At 50.8% G+C, this 23379-nt stretch overlaps 1 protein-coding gene across 3 annotated transcripts in view; it reads right to left on the bottom strand.

Annotated features, from left to right (window-relative positions):
* Nucleotides 1-530: 530 nt before the first annotated feature.
* reck (reversion-inducing-cysteine-rich protein with kazal motifs) overlaps nt 531-23379 on the bottom strand; it is a 40482-nt gene continuing 17633 nt past the window's right edge. Inside the window, exons 5-22 of one of the 3 annotated variants that reach the window (XR_008834064.1) lie at nt 22965-23050; nt 22844-22891; nt 22345-22378; nt 22039-22236; nt 20258-20519; nt 20008-20181; nt 19023-19235; nt 18383-18519; nt 17605-17748; nt 17328-17516; nt 16207-16329; nt 15869-16040; nt 14190-14379; nt 7101-7308; nt 6960-7033; nt 5544-5699; nt 2537-3821; nt 531-1879 (exon numbers count right to left, since the gene is read on the bottom strand). Coding sequence is in view for 2 of the 3 variants with exons in the window: in XM_056434108.1 (XP_056290083.1) it covers nt 3597-3821; nt 5544-5699; nt 6960-7033; nt 7101-7308; nt 14190-14379; nt 15869-16040; nt 16207-16329; nt 17328-17516; nt 17605-17748; nt 18383-18519; nt 19023-19235; nt 20008-20181; nt 20258-20519; nt 22039-22236; nt 22345-22378; nt 22844-22891; nt 22965-23050 (2633 nt within the window). In the remaining variant the exon portion in view is untranslated. Of the gene's footprint in view, nt 3822-5543; nt 5700-6959; nt 7034-7100; nt 7309-14189; nt 14380-15868; nt 16041-16133; nt 16330-17327; nt 17517-17604; nt 17749-18382; nt 18520-19022; nt 19236-20007; nt 20182-20257; nt 20520-22038; nt 22237-22344; nt 22379-22843; nt 22892-22964; nt 23051-23379 lie in introns of those variants that run through there. The other 2 variants (XM_056434108.1, XM_056434109.1) reach the window with 2 other exon arrangements.

Raw genomic sequence — 23379 nt, 5'->3', positions numbered from 1 at the left:
TATATTTAATATATATAATATAATAAATATATTATTTATATAAAATATATTTAATATAATATATATATATTATACATATATATATGTATTATGTGTGTGAGAGAGGGAACACGCCTCCCGGCTTGTATTTGTACCTCTGTGGATTAAAGATGAATGTCTGATCCTGAGTTGAGTCCCGTACCTGATCTGAGAGCTTCAGGGGGCTCAGAGCCGTCTGGGCTGCACCAGGATGGGATGGATCTTCAGGGTCCTCCACCCTGAGGCCCACGGGGTGACACCGGGGTGACACCGGGCCGACCGGCCGAGCGGCGGCATCAGGATAAAACATCTCTCGTTGTGGTTTTGCTTTTCTTTTCTTATAATTCATGAAATATGCATCCCGTTGTCTTTAAATGATGTTTTTAATTCAGACCCAGAGACGACGTGAAGAAGAGAACTCAGGAGCACCAGGTGGTGACTGAAAGCTCCGCCTCCTCGTCTGATTGGTCAGCTGAACTCAAGACTTCCTGCCGTGTTGTAATAACTCACTCTTTAACATTCGGGTACATTTATTTACCTTTTCTTTTCTCTGAGAACAAATTCAACTTCAGCTTTAAGTTTTCATGGCGCGACGTGAAATCTGATGACGTCTTGACAACATGGAACATAATAACAATAATAATCATATTAAAAACAATAATTATCATATTAATAACAATAATAATACACGTTCTGGCTACAGAGCTGCCTAGCACAGTAATACTGTTAGAGGGGACACATTGTGCTACAGGCAGACACACACACACACACACACATAGAGACACACAGAGACACACACACACAGAGACATATACACACACACATAGAGACACACACACAGAGACACACACACAGAGACATATACACACACACATAGAGACACACACACACAGAGACATATACACACAGAGAGACACACACACACACACACACATAGAGACACACAGAGACACACACACACAGAGACATATACACACACACATAGAGACACACACACACAGAGACACACACACACAGAGACATATACACACACACATAGAGACACACACACACAGAGACATATACACACACACACAGAGACACACACACACAGAGACATATACACACACACATAGAGACACACACACACAGAGACATATACACACAGAGACACACACACAGAGACACACACACACACTGTAGTACATTCTGAGTAACACTTCATAATTGTCATCATGCGATACAGAATAAAGATATTTGCTTATAAAACAACAACAAGGCACAACGATGACATCATCACAACAAAAGAGTCACGTGACACGGCAAGTGATCCCTTGTTCCTTCATGTGACACCCTCCAGGTGAGCTGGAGAGCTCCACCAGAGAGCATTGTGGGTAGCGACTCGCTGATTGTCTTTGTAGTTAAATGGCTTCTGGTTCCCTTTGGACCGCCTCGGAGCGACTGGCCTCGAGGGAGCCGGGCCCAGGTCTGGCTGCTGGGTCCTGGTAGACCTGGTCTCTGGTGGTGCTCACAAGACTCTCTGACCTCAGGGACTCTAGTGACCTCTCAGGGACTCTAGTGACCTCTCAGGGACTCTAGTGACCTCTCAGGGACTCTAGTGACCTCTCAGGGACTCTACTGACCTCTCATGGACTCTAGTGACCTCTCATGGACGCTAGTGACCTCTCATGGACTCTAGTGACCTCTCATGGACTCTACTGACCTCTCATGGACTCTACTGACCTCTCAGGGACTCTACTGACTTCTCATGGACTCTCTGACCTCTCAGGGACTCTAGTGACCTCTCAGGGACTCTAGTGACCTCTCAGGGACTCTACTGACCTCTCATGGACTCTAGTGACCTCTCATGGACTCTACTGACCTCTCATGGACTCACTGACCTCTCAGGGACTCTACTGACCTCTCAGGGACTCTACTGACCTCTCAGGGACTCTACTGACCTCTCATGGACTCTAGTGACCTCTCATGGACTCTAGTGACCTCTCATGGACTCTCTGACCTCTCAGGGACTCTAGTGACCTCTCAGGGACTCTAGTGACCTCTCAGGGACTCTACTGACCTCTCATGGACTCTACTGACCTCTCATGGATTCTACTGACCTCTCATGGACTCTACTGACCTCTCATGGACTCTAGTGACCTCTCAGGGACTCTAGTGACCTCTCAGGGACTCTACTGACCTCTCAGGGACTCTACTGACCTCTCAGGGACTCTAGTGACCTCTCATGGACTCTACTGACCTCTCAGGGACTCTACTGACCTCTCAGGGACTCTAGTGACCTCTCATGGACTCTAGTGACCTCTCAGGGACTCTAGTGACCTCTCAGGGACTCTAGTGACCTCTCAGGGACTCTAGTGACCTCTCATGGACTCTAGTGACCTCTCAGGGACTCTAGTGACCTCTCAGGGACTCTAGTGACCTCTCATGGACTCTCTGACCTCTCAGGGACTCTACTGACCTCTCAGGGACTCTAGTGACCTCTCAGGGACTCTACTGACCTCTCAGGGACTCTAGTGACCTCTCATGGACTCTAGTGACCTCTCAGGGACTCTACTGACCTCTCAGGGACTCTACTGACCTCTCATGGACTCTAGTGACCTCTCAGGGACTCTAGTGACCTCTCATGGACTCTAGTGACCTCTCATGGACTCTACTGACCTCTCATGGACTCTACTGACCTCTCATGGACTCTAGTGACCTCTCAGGGACTCTAGTGACCTCTCATGGACTCTAGTGACCTCTCAGGGACTCTACTGACCTATCAGGGACTCTACTGACCCCTCAGGGGGAGGGGCCGTAGGCGCTGATTGGCTGCCACGCTTCCGTCAGTCGGCCCCAGGGCAGCTGTGGCTCCTGATGAAGCTCCACCACCACCGGGTGACTGTGTGTGACGACTGGACTCTGGACTGTAAAGTGACTTCGAGTGTCTAGAGAAGCGCTATATAAAATAAATGATTATTATTATTATTACTGACCTCTCAGGGACTCTACTGACCTCTCAGGGACTCTAGTGACCTGGTCTGAGGTCTGAGGGTCTTCATGAGCACCACCTCAGAGAACATGTGACCAGCTTCACATCATCAGGCGTGTGACATGTGACCCAGACAGATCCTGGACCAGCTCCCTCAACACTTAAAACCTGTTCATTGTCTTTCCGGCACTTTGATTGGTTAAGACCGACTTTGGAGGCTGACTCAGCCCATGAGCATGGCACTAACACTGCTGAGGTTAGAGGTTTGAAAACACACACGAGGTCCACGGACATGTTAATGATGCTGACCTCCATCTAATACGTGGATCACACACACACACAGACACACACACACACACAGACACACACACAGACACAGACACACGCACAGACACACACGCGCACGCACACACCACTGGAGGGGAAACCCAGGGAGGAAGTCATCCACTCAACACTGTTCATACAAAAGCTTTTCACAATAAGAGCGTTCCCCTTGATTGATTGACACGCAGCTGAGCCAATAGGAATGATTGTCTCCATGACACACTCACCTCATGGGGGGGGGGGACTTTGGAAGAGTCAGTGAGGGGGGGCGGACTATAAGCACTTAGACCTGGTGGAGGGCTGGGGGCGCTGCGGCCACGAGGAGCGCCAGGAGGAAGCACAGGGCCGGGTGCGGCGGCGAGGGGGCGGAGCCACCGGACGAGCGGATGTGGGCGGTCTGGATCTCGGAGGCCAGGAAGGCGGAGAGCGGCACGTGGGCCACCAGCGTGGGGCTGGAGTAGTTGATGAGGGAGTCGATCTTCTGGGCCTCCGTGCTGCAGGCCTCCACCTGGGGACGAGAGACACCTGTCAGCCTGTAGCCCCGCCCCTAAGGGATGACATCACGCTGTATAGAAGAAGACTTGAGACATAAACTTATGAGTCAAATAGACTTATATACAACCAGAGGAGCCCCCTGGTGGTCAGGAGAGAGAATGCAGCTTCAACACATGAAGCATGGACTTCTATACAACCAGAGGAGTCGCCCCCTGGTGGTCAGGAGAGAGAATGCAGCTTTAACACATGCAGCATAGACTTCTATACAACCAGAGAGTCGCCCCCTGGTGGTCAGGAGAGAATGCAGCTTCAACACATGAAGCATAGACTTCTATACAACCAGAGAGTCGCCCCCTGGTGGTCAGGAGAGAGAATGCAGCTTCAACACATGAAGCATAGACTTCTATACAACCAGAGAGTCGCCCCCTGGTGGTGATTAAGACTTTTATTGGGAGCATTCGTTGTTCTGTGACTTTAAATCGGTATAACTCAGATTAAAAACATCTTTTGTGTTTGTGCTTCTGCATGGAAACTTTATTTATTTCCATAACTGTGTTTGAGCAGTGCAGTGTGCAGAGCTCAGATGGGGAGACTTTGTTTTGGCACAACCTCGTCGACCCGGAGAAGGAAAAGACTCCTCAAACAAGTTGGAGATGCTGTTGCCTAGCAACGGCTCAGACTGAAAGCCCCAGAAGAAGCAACCCGTGTTGTTCGCACACGTCGTTCTTCCTCTGAACCCGATGAGACGCAGCCACGATGACAACCAGCATCTTCATCATTAGATGGAACACGGGGCCCAGAGGAGCCCGGTGACTTCTGGAGGGCTCCAGAGGTCACCGGGCTCCTCCTGGCGGATCCTCCTGGAAGCAGAGGAGGGAGAATGAGGCCGGTTCACTGTCATCGCCCTGGGCTCCAGAGAGGAGCAGCAGGAGCAGGAGGAGCAGGAGCTGAGAGGAGGAGGAGCAGGAGGAGCAGCAGGAGGAGGAGCTGAGAGGAGGAGCAGCAAAGATCATCCATGTTCACCCAAAACACGACACTGAGGCATCCTGACCGAGGAAGAGGAGGAGGACACGACTTCATACCTTCATCAACCTCCATGTGTCATCAAACAGCGATGAGCAGCATCCTGCCTGTTTTATTCTGATCTTAGACCTGAACCAGGTTCTGAGGACGTGCCACTAGGGGCCACTAGAGGCCACTAGGAGCCACTAGGCGCCTCTATCTCATTAAAGAGTCAAATGAAGTGGAGAAGGAGACAGTGAAGGGGATGAGGAGTCCACCTCGTCTCCCACTGGAGAGGACTCATGTCCAGAGGGAACACAGCTGTGTGTGTTCATACTGTGTGTGTGTGTGAGTGTGAGTGTGAGTGTGTGTGTGAGTGAGTGTGTGAGTGTGTGTGTGAGTGTGTGAGTGAGTGTGTGTGTGAGTGTGTGAGTGTGTGTGTGTGTGAGTGTGTGTGTGAGTGAGTGTGTGTGTGTGTGTGTGAGTGTGTGTGTGTGTGAGTGTGAGTGTGTAAGTGTGTGTGTGAGTGAGTGAGTGAGTGTGTGAGTGAGTGTGTGAGTGTGTGTGTGTGTGAGTGTGTGTGTGTGTGAGTGTGTGTGTGTGTGTGTGAGTGAGTGTGTGTGAGTGTGAGTGAGTGTGTGAGTGTGTGTGTGAGTGAGTGTGTGTGTGAGTGTGTGAGTGAGTGTGTGTGTGAGTGAGTGTGAGTGAGTGTGTGTGAGTGTGTGAGTGTCACCTGCAGCGCTGTGGGCTGCAGGTCCACGGGGGCGATGAGCACCACCAGCTCGTGGTCGATGCTCAGGTATCCGAAGACGTCGCACTGCGGCACGGAGACGTGGAGACGCAGGATCTGCAGCACGTCGTGCACCGTCACCGGCTGGTTCTTGTTCAGCTGCAGGGGTCAGAGGTCACAGAGGTCACTGACGGGTCAACACCATCCATGTTCTCTGTTTCACAGTGTGTGTGTGCAGTAGGGGACTCTTTGGAGTTATAGCTTCCCCAAGTGGTCAACATCTGTAACTACATCTGAATCCAGACGCAGAGCACATCAACTTCTGTTGGAATGAGAGGAGGTGAAGTGAGACCCTAGTACCTTAGAGGAGGTGAAGTGAGACCCTAGTACCTTAGAGGAGGTGAAGTGAGACCCTAGTACCTTAGAGAAGGTGTTGAGTGAAAGGAGGTGAAGTGAGACCCTAGTACCTTAGAGGAGGTGTTGAGTGAAAGGAGGTGAAGTGAGACCCTAGTACCTTAGAGGAGGTGAAGTGATACCCTAGTACCTTAGATGAGGTGTTGAGTGAAAGGAGGTGAAGTGATACCCTAGTACTTTAGAGAAGGTGTTGAGTGAAAGGAGGTGAAGTGAGACCCTAGTACCTTAGAGGAGGTGAAGTGATACCCTAGTACCTTAGAGAAGGTGTTGAGTGAAAGGAGGTGAAGTGAGACCCTAGTACCTTAGAGGAGGTGAAGTGATACCCTAGTACCTTAGATGAGGTGTTGAGTGAAAGGAGGTGAAGTGATACCCTAGTACCTTAGAGGAGGTGAAGTGAGACCCTAGTACCTTAGAGGAGGTGAAGTGAGACCTGAGTACCTTAGAGGAGGTGAAGTGATACCCTAGTACCTTAGAGAAGGTATTGAGTGAATGGAGGTGAAGTGAGAACTTAGTACCTTAGAGGAGGTGAAGTGATACCCTAGTACCTTAGATGAGGTGTTGAGTGAAAGGAGGTGAAGTGATACCCTAGTACCTTAGAGGAGGTGAAGTGAGACCCTAGTACCTTAGAGGAGGTGAAGTGAGACCCTAGTACCTTAGGAGGTGAAGTGAGACCCTAGTACCTTAGAGAAGGTGTTGAGTGAAAGGAGGTGAAGTGAGACCCTAGTACCTTAGAGGAGGTGAAGTGAGACCCTAGTACCTTAGAGAAGGTGAAGTGAGACCCTAGTACCTTAGAGAAGGTGTTGAGTGAAAGGAGGTGAAGTGAGACCCTAGTACCTTAGAGAAGGTGAAGTGAGACCCTAGTACCTTAGAGAAGGTGTTGAGTGAAAGGAGGTGAAGTGAGACCCTAGTACCTTAGAGAAGGTGTTGAGTGAAAGGAGGTGAAGTGAGACCCTAGTACCTTAGATGAGGTGTTGAGTGAAAGGAGGTGAAGTGAGACCCTAGTACCTTAGAGAAGGTGTTCATCTGCTCTTTGTTCCACAGGATCTGCAGCATGCTGGCACAGATGGGGCAGCAGGCTCCTGGAGAGAGGTCAGAGGTCAGAGGTCAGAGGACCCTCTGAGCGGTGGCTCTGCAGCGGGCGCTCACCGGGCGGCGTGACGGGCTGGCAGCCCGGCGTGGCCAGCGGGGGGCAGGGGATGGCGCCGCACGCCGTGGGCGCCCCGGCCGTCATGGCGCCCACGGCGTGGCACGGGCCCTCGTAGTCCACGGCGACGCGGTCGGAGACGGCGTCGCACACGCTGCCGTAGGTTTCCCCGTTGTGGCCGCACACCTGGCGAGGCGTCCGGCAGGCGTCCTGAGAACATCACACAGTGAGTACAGTCATAAATACACAGTGAACACAGTCATAAATACACAGTGAGCACAGTCATAAATACACAGTGAGTACAGTCATAAATACACAGTGAGTACAGTCATAAATGCACAGTCATAAATACACAGTGAGCACAGTCATAAATACACAGTGAGCACAGTCATAAATACACAGTGATCAGTCATAAATACACAGTGAGCACAGTCATAAATACACAGTGAACACAGTCATAAATACAGTGAGTACAGTCATAAATGCACAGTCATAAATACACAGTGAGCACAGTCATAAATACACAGTGAGCACAGTCATAAATACACAGTGAGTACAGTCATAAATACACAGTGAGTACAGTCATAAATACACAGTGAGTACAGTCATAAATACAAAGTGAGCACAGTCATAAATACACAGTGAGCACAGTCATAAATACACAGTGAGTACAGTCATAAATACACAGTGAGTACAGTCATAAATACACAGTGAGCACAGTCATAAATACACAGTGAGTACAGTCATAAATACACAGTGAGTACAGTCATAAATACACAGTGAGCACAGTCATAAATACACAATGAGTACAGTCATAAATACACAGTGAGCACAGTCATAAATACACAGTGAGTACAGTCATAAATACACAGTGAGCACAGTCATAAATACACAGTGAGCACAGTCATAAATACACAGTGAGTACAGTCATAAATACACAGTGAGCACAGTCATAAATACACAGTGAGTACAGTCATAAATACACAGTGAGCACAGTCATAAATACACAGTGAGCACAGTCATAAATACACAGTGAGTACAGTCATTACATTACATGTCATTTAGCAGACACTTTTATCCAAAGCGACTTCCAATAAGTGCATTTCAACCTAGAGTATAAACCAAGAACAAGAACACAGGAAGCAACACTTCCTCAACTCAGTCGAACCACAAAAGCACCACAATAAGTGCCATCCCAGTGCCACTGAAGTGCAAATCTGTGTTTTAATCCAGATATAGTCGGAAAAGGTGTGTTTTCAGTCTCCGACGGAAGATGTAGAGACTTCCTGCTGTCCTGATGTCAGTGGGGAGCTGGTTCCACCACTGAGGAGCAGGACAGCAAACAGTCTGGATGTAGAGTGATGAGCTCGAGGTGCAGGAGGCACAAGTCGGTTGGCTGTTGCTGAGCGGAGCGAACGTGCCGGGGTGTACGGTGTGACCATATCCCGGATGTAGACGGGGCCCGATCCGTTCAGAGCACGGTACCAAGAACCAGTGTTTTGAAGCGGATGCGAGCAGCCACCGGTAACCAGTGAAGAGAGCGGAGGGGTGTGGGTGAACTTCGGGAGGCTGAAGACCAGCTGCTGCATTCTGGATGAGCTGCAGAGGTCGGATGGCCTTAGCAGGTAGACCAGCCAGGAGGGAGTTGCAGTAGTCGAGGCGTGAAATGACCAGAGCCTGGACCAGAACCTGGACCAGAACCTGTGCCGCCTTCTGAGTAAGAAGAGGCCGTATTCTCCTGATGTTGTGCAGCATGGACCTACAGGAACTCGTTGTCACAGTGATGTTGGCCGTCAGGTTGACTGTCTAGTGTCACCCCGAGGTTCCTGGCAGTCGGGGGCGGGGCCAACACAGAGCTGGTGAAGGTGGTAGTCAGGTCATGGGTGGGGGAGCCTTTCCCTGGAAGGAATAGTAGCTCGGTCTTGTCAGGGTTGATCTTCAGGTGGTGAGCAGACATCCACTGAGAGATGTCGGTCAGACAGGCAGAGATTCGCGCCGCCACCCGTGTTTCGGCCGGTGGAAACGAGGAGATCAGTTGGGTGTCATGGGCATAGCTATGGTAGGAGAAGCCATGCTACAGACGAATGACAGAGCCGAGAGAATTAGTGTACAGAGAGAAGAGGAGGGGACCCAGGACGGAGCCTTGAGGAACCCCAGTAGTGAGAGGAAGAGGAGGGGACCCAGGACGGAGCCTTGAGGAACCCCAGTAGTGAGAGGAAGAGAAGGGGACCAGGACAGAGCCTTGAGGAACCCCATAGTGAGAGGAAGAGGAGGGGACCCAGGACGGAGCCTTGAGGAACCCCATAGTGAGAGGAAGAGGAGGGGACCCAGGCGGAGCCTTGAGGACCCCAGTAGTGAGAGGAAGAGGAGGGACCCAGGACGGAGCCTTGAGGAACCCCATAGTGAGAGGGAAGAGGAGGGGACCCAGGACGGAGCCTTGAGGAACCCCATAGTGAGAGGAAGAGGAGGGGACCCAGGGCGGAGCCTTGAGGAACCCCATAGTGAGAGGAAGAGGAGGGGACCCAGGACGGAGCCTTGAGGAACCCCATAGTGAGAGGAAGAGGAGGGGACCCAGGACGGAGCCTTGAGGAACCCCAGTAGTGAGAGGACAAGGATCAGACACAGATCCTCTCCAAGTTACCCGGTAAGTGCGGTCGTTAAGGTAGGAAGAGAAAAGCGCGAGTGCAATGCCTGAGATCCCCAGGTCCTGAAGAGAAGAGATCAGGATCTGGTGGTTCACGGTGTCAAATGCTGCAGAAAGGTCGAGAAGGATAAGGACAGAGGAGAGAGAGGCTGCTCTAGCAGAGTGAAGGATAAGGACAGAGGAGAGAGAGGCTGCTCTAGCAGAGTGAAGGATAAGGACAGAGGAGAGAGAGGCTGCTCTAGCAGAGTGAAGGATAAGGACAGAGGAGAGAGAGGCTGCTCTAGCAGTGTGAAGCTGCTCAGAGACAGCCAGGAGGGCAGTCTCTGTCGAGTGGCCTTGAATCCAGACTGGTGAGGGTCAAGAAGGCTGTTACTGTGGAGATAGGAGGACACTTGGCTCCAGAGAGCTCGCTCCAGAGTTTTGGAGAGAAAAGGAAGAAGAGAGACCGGTCTGTAGTTGCTGACTCCAGACGGGTCGAGGTGGGTTTCTTCAGGAGAGGGTTGACTCTCGCCTCCTTCAGAGAGTTAGGGAAACAGCCAGTTGAGAGGGAGCTGTTAATAAGATGGGTGAGGAAGGTCAGAAGGTCAGGAGCAACAGCCTGGAGAATGGGAGACGGGGTCAAGGGCGCAGGTGGTCGGTCAGCGGAGGTCACCAAGCTAAGAACTTGATTGGGAGACAGGGGGGTGGAAGAGGAAAGAGAGGGGGATGAAGAAGTTAGTGTTGGTGAGGAGATAGAAGATGGATCAGTAAAGGAGGAGCGGATGTCGTCTATCTTGTTTGTAAAGTAGTCGACAAAGTGGCAAAAGGGTGGAAGGAGGAGGGGGACAGGGGGGATCAAGGAGGTTGGAAAAGATAGAGAAGAGTTTTTTGGGGTTAGAGAAGGAAGACTGAATTTTGGTCAGGTAGAACGAGCTTTTGGCTGCAGAGATTGAGGAAGAGAAGGAGGAGAGAAGAGATTGATAGAAGAGCAGGTCTTCCGCTTGATTCGTTTTTCGCCATTTTCTTTCCGTCGCTCGCAGGGTGGCTCAAGAGCACCGAGTCCGACCACCACGGAGAGGAGAGGAGCACCGAGTCAGACCACCACGGAGAGGAGAGGAGCACCGAGTCTTAAGAGGACAAAGAGAATCAAGAGATGAAGACAGGGAAGAGAGGAGAGCGTCTGTGGCAGAGTTAGGATGCATGAGTGAGAAGGAGCCAGTTGAGGGGAGAGCAGATAGGACAGAGGAGGCCAGAGAGGAGGACAGAGGAGGCCAGAGAGGAGGGACAGAGGAGGCCAGAGAGGAGGCCAGAGAGGAGGACAGAGGAGGCCAGAGAGGAGGACAGAGGAGGCCAGGGAGGAGGACAGAGGGTGTGAATGTTGCGCCGTACAGGTGCAGAGTCTGTAGATATGGGTGGGTTGTCAGTACCATAGAGCGAGAGAGAGTCAGAGATGAAGAGGTGGTCAGAGACATGGAGAGGAGTCACAGTGAGTTAGAGGTAGAGCAGCTTCTAGTGGACATGGAGAGGAGTCACAGTGAGGTTGGAGGTAGAGCAGCTTCTAGTGGACATGGAGAGGAGTCACAGTGAGGTTAGAGGGAGAGCAGCTTCTAGTGGACATGGAGAGGAGTCACAGTGAGTTAGAGGTAGAGCAGCTTCTAGTGGACATGGAGAGGAGTCACAGTGAGGTTAGAGGTAGAGCAGCTTCTAGTGGACATGGAGAGGAGTCACAGTGAGGTTAGAGGTAGAGCAGCTTCTAGTGGACATGGAGAGGAGTCACAGTGAGGTTAGAGGTAGAGCAGCTTCTAGTGGACATGGAGAGGAGTCACAGTGAGTTAGAGGTAGAGCAGCTTCTAGTGGACATGGAGAGGAGTCACAGTGAGTTAGAGGTAGAGCAGCTTCTAGTGGACATGGAGAGGAGTCACAGTGAGGTTAGAGGTAGAGCAGTTTCTAGTGAAAATGTAGTCAAGGCGGTTGCCGGCTTTGTGAGTGGGAGGGGAGGGACTGAGTGAGAGGTCAAAGGAAGACAGGAAGAGTAAGAGATCACATGACTTCTCTGTCTGGATGTTGAAGTCACCCAGAAGGATGAGCGGGGGGCCGTGTTCCGAGAAGTTCGACAGGAAGGCGTCTAGCTCTGCCAATAAATCTCCCAAAGAACCAGGGGGCCGGTAGAGAACAACCATGTGTAGTTGAACCGGATGAGTAACCGTCACAGCATGGAACTCAAAAGTCAGTGGGATAAAGAGTGGAAGCGGGTAGAGAAACACCATGTGGGTGAGAGGAGTAAACCTGGAGCCACACCCCGACCAGAGGGTCTGGGTGTGGCTAAAGGAGAAGGCCGAGGAGAGAGCAGCCGGGGTAGACGTGTTCTCTGGTGTGATCCAGGTCTCAGTGAGAGCCAGGAAGTCAAGCGACTGCTCCACGGCAAAGCCAGAGATGAAACCGGCCTTGCGGTTGGCTGACTGACAGTTCCAGAGGCCTCCCGTGACAAGGTGCTGGGTGTGAGTAGAACGGGTAGGAAGGATAACCGAGGAGGGGTTCCGGTCCATGAATGAACGAGTCCTATAGTAACTACGAGTAGAGATACGCACAGGTATGGAAAAGACACACATATTCACAAAATGGTGGAATACACAGCCACCCACGAAGACTCCAAGGGAAGACTCCTATGTCTTTGTCCTCCGAGTCTCGACTCCAACGGAAGACTCCTATGTCTTTGTCCTCCGAGTCTTGACTCCAAGGGAAGACTCCTATGTCTTTGTCCTCCGAGTCTCGACTCCAACGGAAGACTCCTATGTCTTTGTCCTCTGAGTCTTGACTCCAACGGAAGACGCCTATGTCTTTGTCCTCCGAGTCTCGACTCCAAGGGAAGACGCCTATGTCTTTGTCCTCCGAGTCTCGACTCCAACGGAAGACTCCTATGTCTTTGTCCTCCGAGTCTCGACTCCAAGGGAAGACTCCTATGTCTTTGTCCTCCGAGTCTCGACTCCAACGGAAGACTCCTATGTCTTTGTCCTCCGAGTCTTGACTCCAAGGGAAGACTCCTATGTCTTTGTCCTCCAGTCTCGACTCAAGGAAGACTCCTATGTCTTTGTCCTCCAGTCTCGACTCCAACGGAAGACTCCTATGTCTTTGTCCTCCAGTCTTGACTCCAAGGGAAGACTCCTATGTCTTTGTCCTCCGAGTCTCGACTCCAACGGAAGACTCCTATGTCTTTGTCCTCCGAGTCTTGACTCCAAGGGAAGACTCCTATGTCTTTGTCCTCCGAGTCTCGACTCCAACGGAAGACTCCTATGTCTTTGTCCTCCAGTCTCGACTCCAACGGAAGACTCCTATGTCTTTGTCCTCCGAGTCTCGACTCCAACGGAAGACTCCTATGTCTTTGTCCTCCGAGTCTCGACTCCAACGGAAGACTCCGATGTCTTTGTCCTCCGAGTCTTGACTCCAACAGAAGACTCCGATGTCTTTGTCCTCCGAGTCTTCGTCCGATGACGCTAAGGACCCGATCCGGTTATGAGCCCAAGTTGGTGCCGATTACCTCCAGCCGCGTTGACACCACCCCTTGCTCGTTGGTATTCAAATGACACTCAATTGAAACCAGGTGATGAGCGCTCGTCCAATCAGTGAAGATTCAGGTGTCAGTAATCAGGACACACCTCTACCAAAACAAATCCTAAAACAGTACAGACCAACAATCCAGCAGCTCCAAACAACAAATACAACAGTAACTCAGCAGATAAACTAATCTAAAGAAGACACTTAGCAGGATCCAAGTAGTCAGTAGTCTCGCCTCACAGGTAGAAAATGCACACATAAATACACAGTGAGCACAGTCATAAATACACAGTGAGTACAGTCATAAATACAGAGTCATAAACACACGGGTCACAGAAGAGGTTAAACATCAGCCGACGATTTAAAAATGTATAAATAACTCAATAACTCCTGATCTTCTGTCTCCTCATCAACACGTCATGATGGACATCAGAGAAACATGAGAAGCTTCAATAACACAGGACTGTTCATTAGGTTCTCTCTCTACCTCTCTCTCTCTCTCTTTCTACCTCCCTCTACCTCTCTCTACTTTCCCCTCTACCTCTTTCTCTCTCTCTATTTCCCCTCTCTCTCTCTATCTCCCTCTTTCTACCTCTCTCACCCCCCCCCCTCCCTCTCACATAGACAAAAGGTATTAACTTTGTTATTTATTTAAATATATATAAATATATATAGAGTATGTATATATATATATAAGTAAATATATAGTATATATATATAAATATATATAAATATATATACACAGTATACGTATATATATATATTTATATATTATTATGTATAAATCTAACATATTAATAAATCTATAATGTGTCAGGAGACTAAAGATCATACAACATGTTTAGTGTCCCTCATCTTTCATATGTAAACATGGCTCCAGCCTCCCGGTTCTGATCCGGTCCCTGGGCCGTGTTACCTGGCAGTGGCCCATGTAGGCCAGGCTCTTGCCGGCCTGGTGCAGCTGGCACAGCCCGGCATGCAGCAGGCCGTCGGTGTCGCAGGCCGGCTCCACGCCGCCGCGCTCGCACGGCGCCGGGCGGCCCACGCACCGGTACTGAGGACAGTCTGAGGAGTCGCTGAGGCACACGCGGTACTGAGGGACGCACCTGGACACACACGCACACACACGCACACACATTATGGTCTCTACGAAGGCCCGTCTCTACGAAGGTCTCTACGAAGGCCCGTCTCTACGAAGGCCCGTCTCTACGAAGGTCTGTCTTTACGAAGGCCCGTCTCTACGAAGGTCTCTACGAACGCCTGTCTTTACGAAGGCCCGTCTCTACGAAGGTCTCTACGAAGGTCTCTACGAAGGCCTGTCGTTACGAATTCCCGTCTCTACGAAGGCCTGTCTTTACGAAGGCCCATTTCTACGAAGGCCCGTCTCTACGAAGGTCTCTACGCAGGTCTCTACGAAGGCCCGTCTTTACGAAGGCCCATCTCTACAAAGGCCCGTCTCTACGAAGGTCTGTCTTTACGAAGGCCCGTCTCTACGAAGGTCTCTACGAAGGCCTGTCTTTACGAAGGCCCGTCTCTACGAAGGTCTCTACGAAGGCCTGTCTTTACGAAGGCCCGTCTCTACGAAGGCCCGTCTCTACGAAGGTCTCTACGAAGGTCTCTACGAAGGCCTGTCTTTACGAAGGCCCGTCTCTACGAAGGTCTCTACGAAGGCCCGTCTCTACGAAGGCCCGTCTCTACGAAGGTCTGTCTTCTGAAGGCCCGCTCTCTGAACGCGTCTTCTGAAGGTCTCTCTGAGGCCTGTCGTTACGAAGGCCCGTCTTTACGAAGGCCCATTTCTACGAAGGCCCGTCTCTACGAAGGTCTCTACGAAGGCCCATCTCTACGAAGGCCCATCTCTACGAAGGTCTCTACGAAGGCCCATCTCTACGAAGGCCCCTCTGAGGTCTCTGAGGTCTCGAAGGCCTGTCTTCTGAAGGCGTCTCTCTGAAGGCCTCTACGCAGGTCTCTCGAGGCCCGTCTCTCTGAAGGTCTCTCGAGGCCCGTCCCTCGAGGCCCATCTCTCTGAGGCTCATCTTACGAGGCTCGTCTCTCAGGCCCGTCTCTGTGAAGGCCCGTCCCTCACGAGGCCGTCTCTCGAGGCTCGTCTCTACGAGCCCGTCTTCTGAGGCCCGTCCTTACGAAGGCCCGTCTCTACGAAGGCTCGTCTCTACGAAGGCCCATCTTTACGAAGGCTCGTCTCTACGAAGGCCCGTCCCTACGAAGGCCCGTCTCTACGAAGGCCCGTCTCTACGAAGGCTCGTCTTCTGAGGCTCGTCTTCTGAGGCCCGTCCCTCGAAGGCGCTCTCAAGGCCCGTCCCTCTGAGCCCGTCTTCGAAGGCCCGTCCCTGAAGGCTCGTCTCTCAGGCCCGTCCCTGAGGCCCGTCTCTGAAGGCTCATCTTCTGAGGCTCGTCTCTCAAGCCCGTCCCTGAAGGCCCGTCTCTCGAGGCTCGTCTCTCGAAGGCGTCTACGAAGGCCCGTCTCTACGAAGGCTCGTCTCTACGAAGGCCCGTCTCTACGAAGGCTCGTCTCTACGAAGGCCCGTCTCTACGAAGGCTCGTCTTTACGAAGGCCCATCTCAGGACCGCTCCGCCTACCTCTGGCTCCTCTGGCATGGCCCCCCGGTGCAGGGCTTGCTCTGGCGGCACAGGCCGAAGACGAACTGTTGGTCCTTGAAGCCCACGCAGCGCGCCACGCAGGCGCTGGGGTACGTCCTCCCGTTGGACGCACACACCGGGACGAAGCGGTCCGGACAGCTGCAGGGGAGACCTGCAGGGGGACAGAGGAGGACTGATGAAGACCTGCAGGAGGATAGAGAACTGATGAAGACCTGCAGGGGGACAGAGGAGGACTGATGAAGACCTGCAGGAGGATAGAGGACTGATGAAGACCTGCAGGAGGACAGAGGAGGACTGATGAAGACACACACACACACCGGTGAAGTGCTGGCGGACCTCCTCCGAGCTGTCGGGGTCCAGACACTCCCTGGAGGAGCAGATGGTCTCTCCAGAGAAGCAGGAGCAGGTGTGGCAGTCGACCTTGAAGGACGAGCCGTGACCTGAAGGTCACAAGGAGAACACTAGGTAAGGTAACACGAATAAATCACCTCCTCATGATCAGGCTGCTCTATAAGTCTCTAAGTCAACTCCTTATTATCAGGCTGCTCTATAAGTCTCTAAGTCAACTCCTCATGATCAGGCTGCTCTATAAGTCTCTAAGTCAACTCCTCATGATCAGGCTGCTCTATAAGTCTCTAAGTCAACTCCTTATTATCAGGCTGCTCTATAAGTCTCTTAGGTCAACTCCTTATTATCAGGCTGCTCTATAATTCTCTAAGTCAACTTCTTATTATCAGGCTGCTCTATAAGTCTCTTAGGTCAACTCCTTATTATCAGGCTGCTCTATAAGTCTCTAAGTCAACTCCTTATTATCAGGCTGCTCTATAAGTCTCTAAGTCAACTCCTCATGATCAGGCTGCTCTATAAGTCTCTAAGTCAACTCCTTATTATCAGGCTGCTCTATAAGTCTCTTAAGTCAACTCCTTATTATCAGGCTGCTCTATAAGTCTCTTAAGTCAACTCCTTATTATCAGGCTGCTCTATAAGTCTCTTAGGTCAACTCCTTATTATCAGGCTGCTCTATAAGTCTCTAAGTCAACACCTTATTATCAGGCTGCTCTATAAGTCTCTTTAGTCAACTCCTTATTATCAGGCTGCTCTATAAGTCTCTAAGTCAACTCCTCATGATCAGGCTGCTCTATAAGTCTCTAAGTCAACTCCTTATTATCAGGCTGCTCTATAAGTCTCTAAGTCAACTCCTTATTATCAGGCTGCTCTATAAGTCTCTTAAGTCAACTCCTTATTATCAGGCTGCTCTATAAGTCTCTAAGTCAACTCATGATCAGGCTGCTCTATAAGTCTCTAAGTCAACTCCTTATTATCAGGCTGCTCTATAAGTCTCTTAGGTCAACTCCTTATTATCAGGCTGCTCTATAAGTCTCTTAGGTCAACTCCTCATGATCAGGTTGCTCTATAAGCTCGTGGTCATGTGACTCACTCCTCCTCTGCCCCCCCACCACACACGGCTCCTCGGGGTCCCAGCAGGGCATCTCCACACAGTTCTCCAGACGCCCGCTGAGGCCACAGCTGCAGACCTCGTGGCAGCCGGTCGGACCGGAGCGGGTCGGCACCTGGATCAGAGAGTCCTGCTGGACCAGGAAGTCTGAGGCCTCGCCCAGCTTACAGCCTGGACACACACACACACACGCTGTCAGAATGGCCGCTGTGCAGCACACGTACGCACACACACACACATACAGGTGGAGGACTCGTACCTGGCACGCAGAGGAAGGGCTGACAGGTGAGCTCGTCCAGGCAGCCCTTCCTGTTCACCTGGCACAGGTGGCTGCTGGGACACGGGTTGGGGTTACACGGGTGGATGACCTCCTCCACCACGCTGTTGCCGAGGGAACTGGGGACTGGGGGGGGGGGAGAGAGAGAGGAGAAGGAGGAGGAGGACATGTAGAGCACGAACGTCAGAGAAGAGGTTACAGTCTTTTACTTCAATGCTTAACGGGTCCGTTGGCTTTTCAGAATAAAAGCCCAATCAGAGGAACAACGACGCGCGAGAAAAGAAAAGATTTCGGTGAAATCAGTTTCCAACTGTTTCGTTCAGAAGATTCAAGATTCATAAAGATTCTTATAATTGACCTTTAAATCAAAGCCTTTAACTTCAGTCTCAATGTTTTTTGGGGTGTTTTCTGTGAATCCGTTGTGCATCCCCCTCGCTGTCTTATAGGTCATAAATTCTTGTTTTAATCAGGACGTTTCATGTCCCAGAGGAACGGATGGATTCAGACGTCAGACGTCTGGACCTGGACGTGTGCGTCCAGCAGAGATCACTTCCTCCTCTTTTGTTTCTCTGTTATGAGATGAAGAGTCAGGGAGGTGTCGCTCAGCTTCGGTGCAGCTCTGCCCCCTGGTGGCCACACAGCTCCCTGCACATGTGGACCGCATGAGCTTATGAAGGCAGCTGGTTGCCCTCAGAAAGGTTTCTTCATAGTAGCATTGCTCGACGTGGGTATTGCTCCCCTGCGCCCCCCTGTGGCTCACCGAGGTATCGCTGCAGCGGGATGCAGCGCTCGGGGTCATCGATGGGCGACAGCAGCTCACAGATCCTCTCTGGAGTTTGTCCTTCGTGGAAACGCTTCCTGTCCCCGCACTGAGTCAGGATGTCCAGGCAGTCGGACCTGAGGACAGGAAAGAGTAAACACTAGAACAACAACAACAACAACAACAACAACAAGCCAGTGTGACACAGCTTGAAACTAACGAGAAGAATAAATCATGTTTGACTTGATCTGAGGCCTATAGAGCGGGGTCAGAGGCTGAATGAGAACACACACACCATATACATATATATAGTATGAACACTCTTAGTTACACCTTCAAAATGTGAGCCTATATATATAGGCCTATATATATAGGCTCACATTTTGACTTACTAAACATATATCCAAAATATATATATATATATATATTTAATATATATATACACATATTTATTTAATATATATATAAATATATATGTATAAATATATATATATTTATATGTATATACTTTATATATATATATTTTAAAAAATTGTATATACTTTATATATATATACTCTGGGCCCGTGGTGGCTAGCGGAGCAGTGTGTGTGTATGTGTGTGTGTGAGGGGGGGGGGGGGGGAGGGAGGGGTGACTCACTTGCATATGACGCTCCCTCTGGACTTGCTGTGGCAGGGCTTGATCTGCAGGGAGCAGGCCACGGCCTTCCACATGTCGGGCAGACAGGTCCGGATGTCCAGCACCGGGATGTTCATGAAGGGCATCTTGATGGTCCCGTTGGACCACAGCTTGATGTCGTTCATGGCGCCCTGGTCCGACTGGACGCTGCAGCTCCGGAACAGCTCCGTGGGCCTGAGGACGAAGGAGAACCTTTCAGAACCTTTGAGAGCCTTTGAGAACCTTTGAGAGCCTTTGAGAGCCTTTGAGAACCTTTGAGAGCCTTTGAGAACCTTTGAGAACCTTTGAGAGCCTTTGAGAACCTTTGAGAGCCTTTGAGAGCCTTTGAGAGCCTTTGAGAGCCTTTGAGAGCCTTTGAGAGCCTTTGAGAACCTTTGAGAGCCTTTGAGAACCTTTGAGAACCTTTGAGAGCCTTTGAGAACCTTTGAGAGCCTTTGAGAACCTTTGAGAACCTTTAAGAACCTTTGAGAGCCTTTGAGAGCCTTTGAGAACCTTTGAGAGCCTTTGAGAACCTTTGAGAGCCTTTGAGAACCTTTGAGAGCCTTTGAGAACCTTTGAGAGCCTTTGAGAGCCTTTGAGAACCTTTGAGAGCCTTTGAGAACCTTTGAGAACCTTTAAGAACCTTTGAGAGCCTTTGAGAGCCTTTGAGAACCTTTGAGAGCCTTTGAGAGCCTTTGAGAGCCTTTGAGAACCTTTAAGAACCTTTGAGAGCCTTTGAGAGCCTTTGAGAACCTTTGAGAACCTTTGAGAGCCTTTGAGAGCCTTTGAGAGCTTCACTTCCCCAACACTATGCTGCTGGAGACCCTGGACCCACTGGAGGGAAGGGGGGCAGAGGAGAACCAGAACCAGGACCAGCAGGGTGGACTGTCAGTACAGTGAGAGGCTTTCTCAAGGGACCTCTCTCTCTCTGTCCCGGGTCAGCGGGTCTGGTCCCGGTGGGCCGTACCTGTTGTTGAAGTTGGTGCAGTAGCCGAGGTCCTTGCAGCCCAGCTGACACGGCTCCCTGACGTCGGCCAGGCAGTTGATGAGCTCCGTCTCCACCGGGTTGTACTCACACAGCTGGTCGAAGTCCTGCCAGGTCTGGCTGCCCCAGTTGGTGCTGATCTCCTGGCACATGTCCCTGTGACGCACACACACACACACACACAGGTCACCTCTGAGCAGCGGCGTGCGTGTTCCCGGCCGGCGGGCCGTACCTGCAGAGGGAGGTGTTGGCCTTGGAGCAGCAGTGCAGCTTGGCGCAGTCCATCTTGGCGGGGTGGGGCGTCTCCTCTTCGGGCGGCGAGGGGGGGTGGCCGCTGCCCAGGAAGCACTGCCACATGGGCTCCTGGGGGAGGGGCTGCGAGCCGCACTCGGCGATCAGACCCTCCATGATCTCGTGCTCCGTGCTCATGGTTCGGAGGATCCGCCGGCACGCCACCTGGCAGTGGGCCTTGGCCCGGTCGCAGCAGTACAGGCCTGCAGGGGAGGAACAAAGATGGCCGCTGGACATGAGGGGTCCCAGCAGCCAACATGGACTCCAGACCACGGAGAGGGTCTTTAAGCTGCACACACTCCCTGTCTATAGGCTCTATAGGGTGTGTATGGGGTAGCAGCGTGCACACACACACACACACACACACACTCACTGTCTATAGGCTCTATAGGGTGTGTATGGGGTAGCAGCGTGCACACACACACACACACACACACACACACACTCACTGTCTATAGGCTCTATAGGGTGTGTATGGGGTAGCAGCGTGCACACACACACACACACACACACTCACTGTCTATAGGCTCTATAGGGTGTGTATGGGGTAGCAGCGTGCACACACACACACACACACTGTCTATAGGCTCTATAGGGTGTGTATGGGGTAGCAGCGTGCACACACACACACACACTGTCTATAGGCTCTATAGGGTGTGTATGGGGTAGCAGCGTGCACACACACACACACACACTGTCTATAGGGTGTGTATGGGTAGCAGCGTGCACACACACACTCACTGTCTATAGGGTGTGTATGGGGTAGGAGCATGCACACACACACTCACTGTCTATAGGGTGTGTATGGGGTAGCAGCGTGCACACACACACTGTCTATAGGGTGTGTATGGGGTAGCAGCGTGCACACACACACACACACACACTGTCTATAGGGTGTGTATGGGGTAGCAGCGTGCACACACACACACACACACTCACTGTCTATAGGCTCTATAGGGTGTGTATGGAGCAGGAGCATGCACACACACACACACACTGTCTATAGGGTGTGTATGGGGTAGCAGCGTGCACACACACACACACACTGTCTATAGGGTGTGTATGGGGTAGCAGCGTGCACACACACACACACACACACTCACTGTCTATAGGCTCTATAGGGTGTGTCTGGAGTAGGAGCATGCACACACACACACACACTGTCTATAGGGTGTGTATGGGGTAGCAGCGTGCACACACACACTCACTGTCTATAGGGTGTGTATGGGGTAGCAGCATGCACACACACACTCACTGTCTATAGGGTGTGTATGGGGTAGCAGCGTGCACACACACACTCACTGTCTATAGGGTGTGTATGGGGTAGCAGCGTGCACACACACACTGTCTATAGGGTGTGTATGGGGTAGCAGCATGCACACACACACTCACTGTCTATAGGGTGTGTATGGGGTAGCAGCATGCACACACACACTCACTGTCTATAGGGTGTGTATGGGGTAGCAGCGTGCACACACACACTGTCTATAGGGTGTGTATGGGGTAGCAGCGTGCACACACACACACACACTGTCTATAGGGTGTGTATGGGGTAGCAGCGCACACACACACACACTGTCTATAGGGTGTGTATGGGGTAGCAGCGTGCACACACACACACACTGTCTATAGGGTGTGTATGGGGTAGCAGCGTGCACACACACACACACTGTCTATAGGGTGTGTATGGGTAGCAGCGTGCACACACACACACACACTCACTGTCGATGGGGCTGCGGATGGGGTATGATTTGGTGAAGTTGCCCACGCAGCCCAGCAGCTGGGCGCTGTGGCTCTGGCAGTACTCGGTGACGGCGGTGATCTGGGACACGGTGGGCGTGGAGTCGGTCCTGAAGATGGCCTGGCAGTACTCCCTGCAGGTGGTGTGGCGCCCTGCATAGCTGCAGCAGGTGGAGCCCACTGCGGGAACACACACACACACACATGGTGACACACTTAAATACACACATGGGCGAAGGGTATTTATTTAACTGGGTTACGTGTGTGTGTGTGTGTGTGACAACTCACTTTCATTTTTGGTGATGCAGCTGTAGAGGGAGTTCTACAAAGAGAAGAGAGGAGCTCGTGTGACACAGTGAGGCCTGACGATGGAACATGAAGCTGACGATACTCTCCTCTTCTCCTTTTTGTTCTTTTCCAAATCTCTGAAGTTTTCTTTTGAGATGATGTTGGTTATTTGGTACACTTATACCATAAAAAGGGACTATTAGTAATATACAGTTAGACAGGAGTATCAGTTATACCAGGCGGCAACATGCAGACGTGTGTTAAACCTGCATTCTCTCTCCTGATCACCAGGGGGCGACTCCTCTGGTTGTGTAGACTTGATTTATTCGTAGAACAGTAAAAATAGAGGTAAAATATTTATTTTTCTTCTTAATTCTCCAGAATAAGAGAACTTTACACTTCAGTTCTGCTCTTTCTTTAATTATTAGAACAAAAACTCTCCGATCTTATTATTAAAATACAAAACCACATCACCTTCAGTTCATGTTGCCGGACTCACCTCGGTGACCTTTTTGCATACTTTAGTTATTTCATTTTTAGACGACGCCTACGAGGAAAAGGAAATAGTTTAATGACAAAACAGAAAAATCCGGGAGTCTTGAAACAGGAAGTGGTCTCACCTGTCGACATTCCCTGCGGCACTCGGCTGAGATGGCGAGCTCGCAGCAGCCCAGCCCCACCCAGCCCTCCGACTTCCTGGAGACTCCTGCAGATGAATCAAACACACCAAATATTATAATCACAACAGCAGAATGAATGTGCATGGAGCTGGGCTAACCCTAACCCAATAAGATACAATAAGATACAATAAGATACACTAAAATACACTAAGATACACTAAGATACACTAAGATACAATAAAATACACTAAGATACACTAAGATACAATAAGATACAATAAAATACACTAAGATACAATAAAATACAATAAGATACAATAAGATACACTAAGATACAATAAAATACACTAAGATACAATAAAATACAATAAGATACAATAAGATACACTGCTGTTTAACAACCTGGTCACATGCT

Source organism: Pseudoliparis swirei, chromosome 16 (genome assembly GCF_029220125.1).
Source record: "Pseudoliparis swirei isolate HS2019 ecotype Mariana Trench chromosome 16, NWPU_hadal_v1, whole genome shotgun sequence".
Classification (NCBI taxonomy): Eukaryota; Metazoa; Chordata; class Actinopteri; order Perciformes; family Liparidae; genus Pseudoliparis; species Pseudoliparis swirei.
The sequence above is the reverse complement of the archived record's forward strand: the minus strand, read 5'-3'. Positions and strand labels throughout refer to the sequence as shown.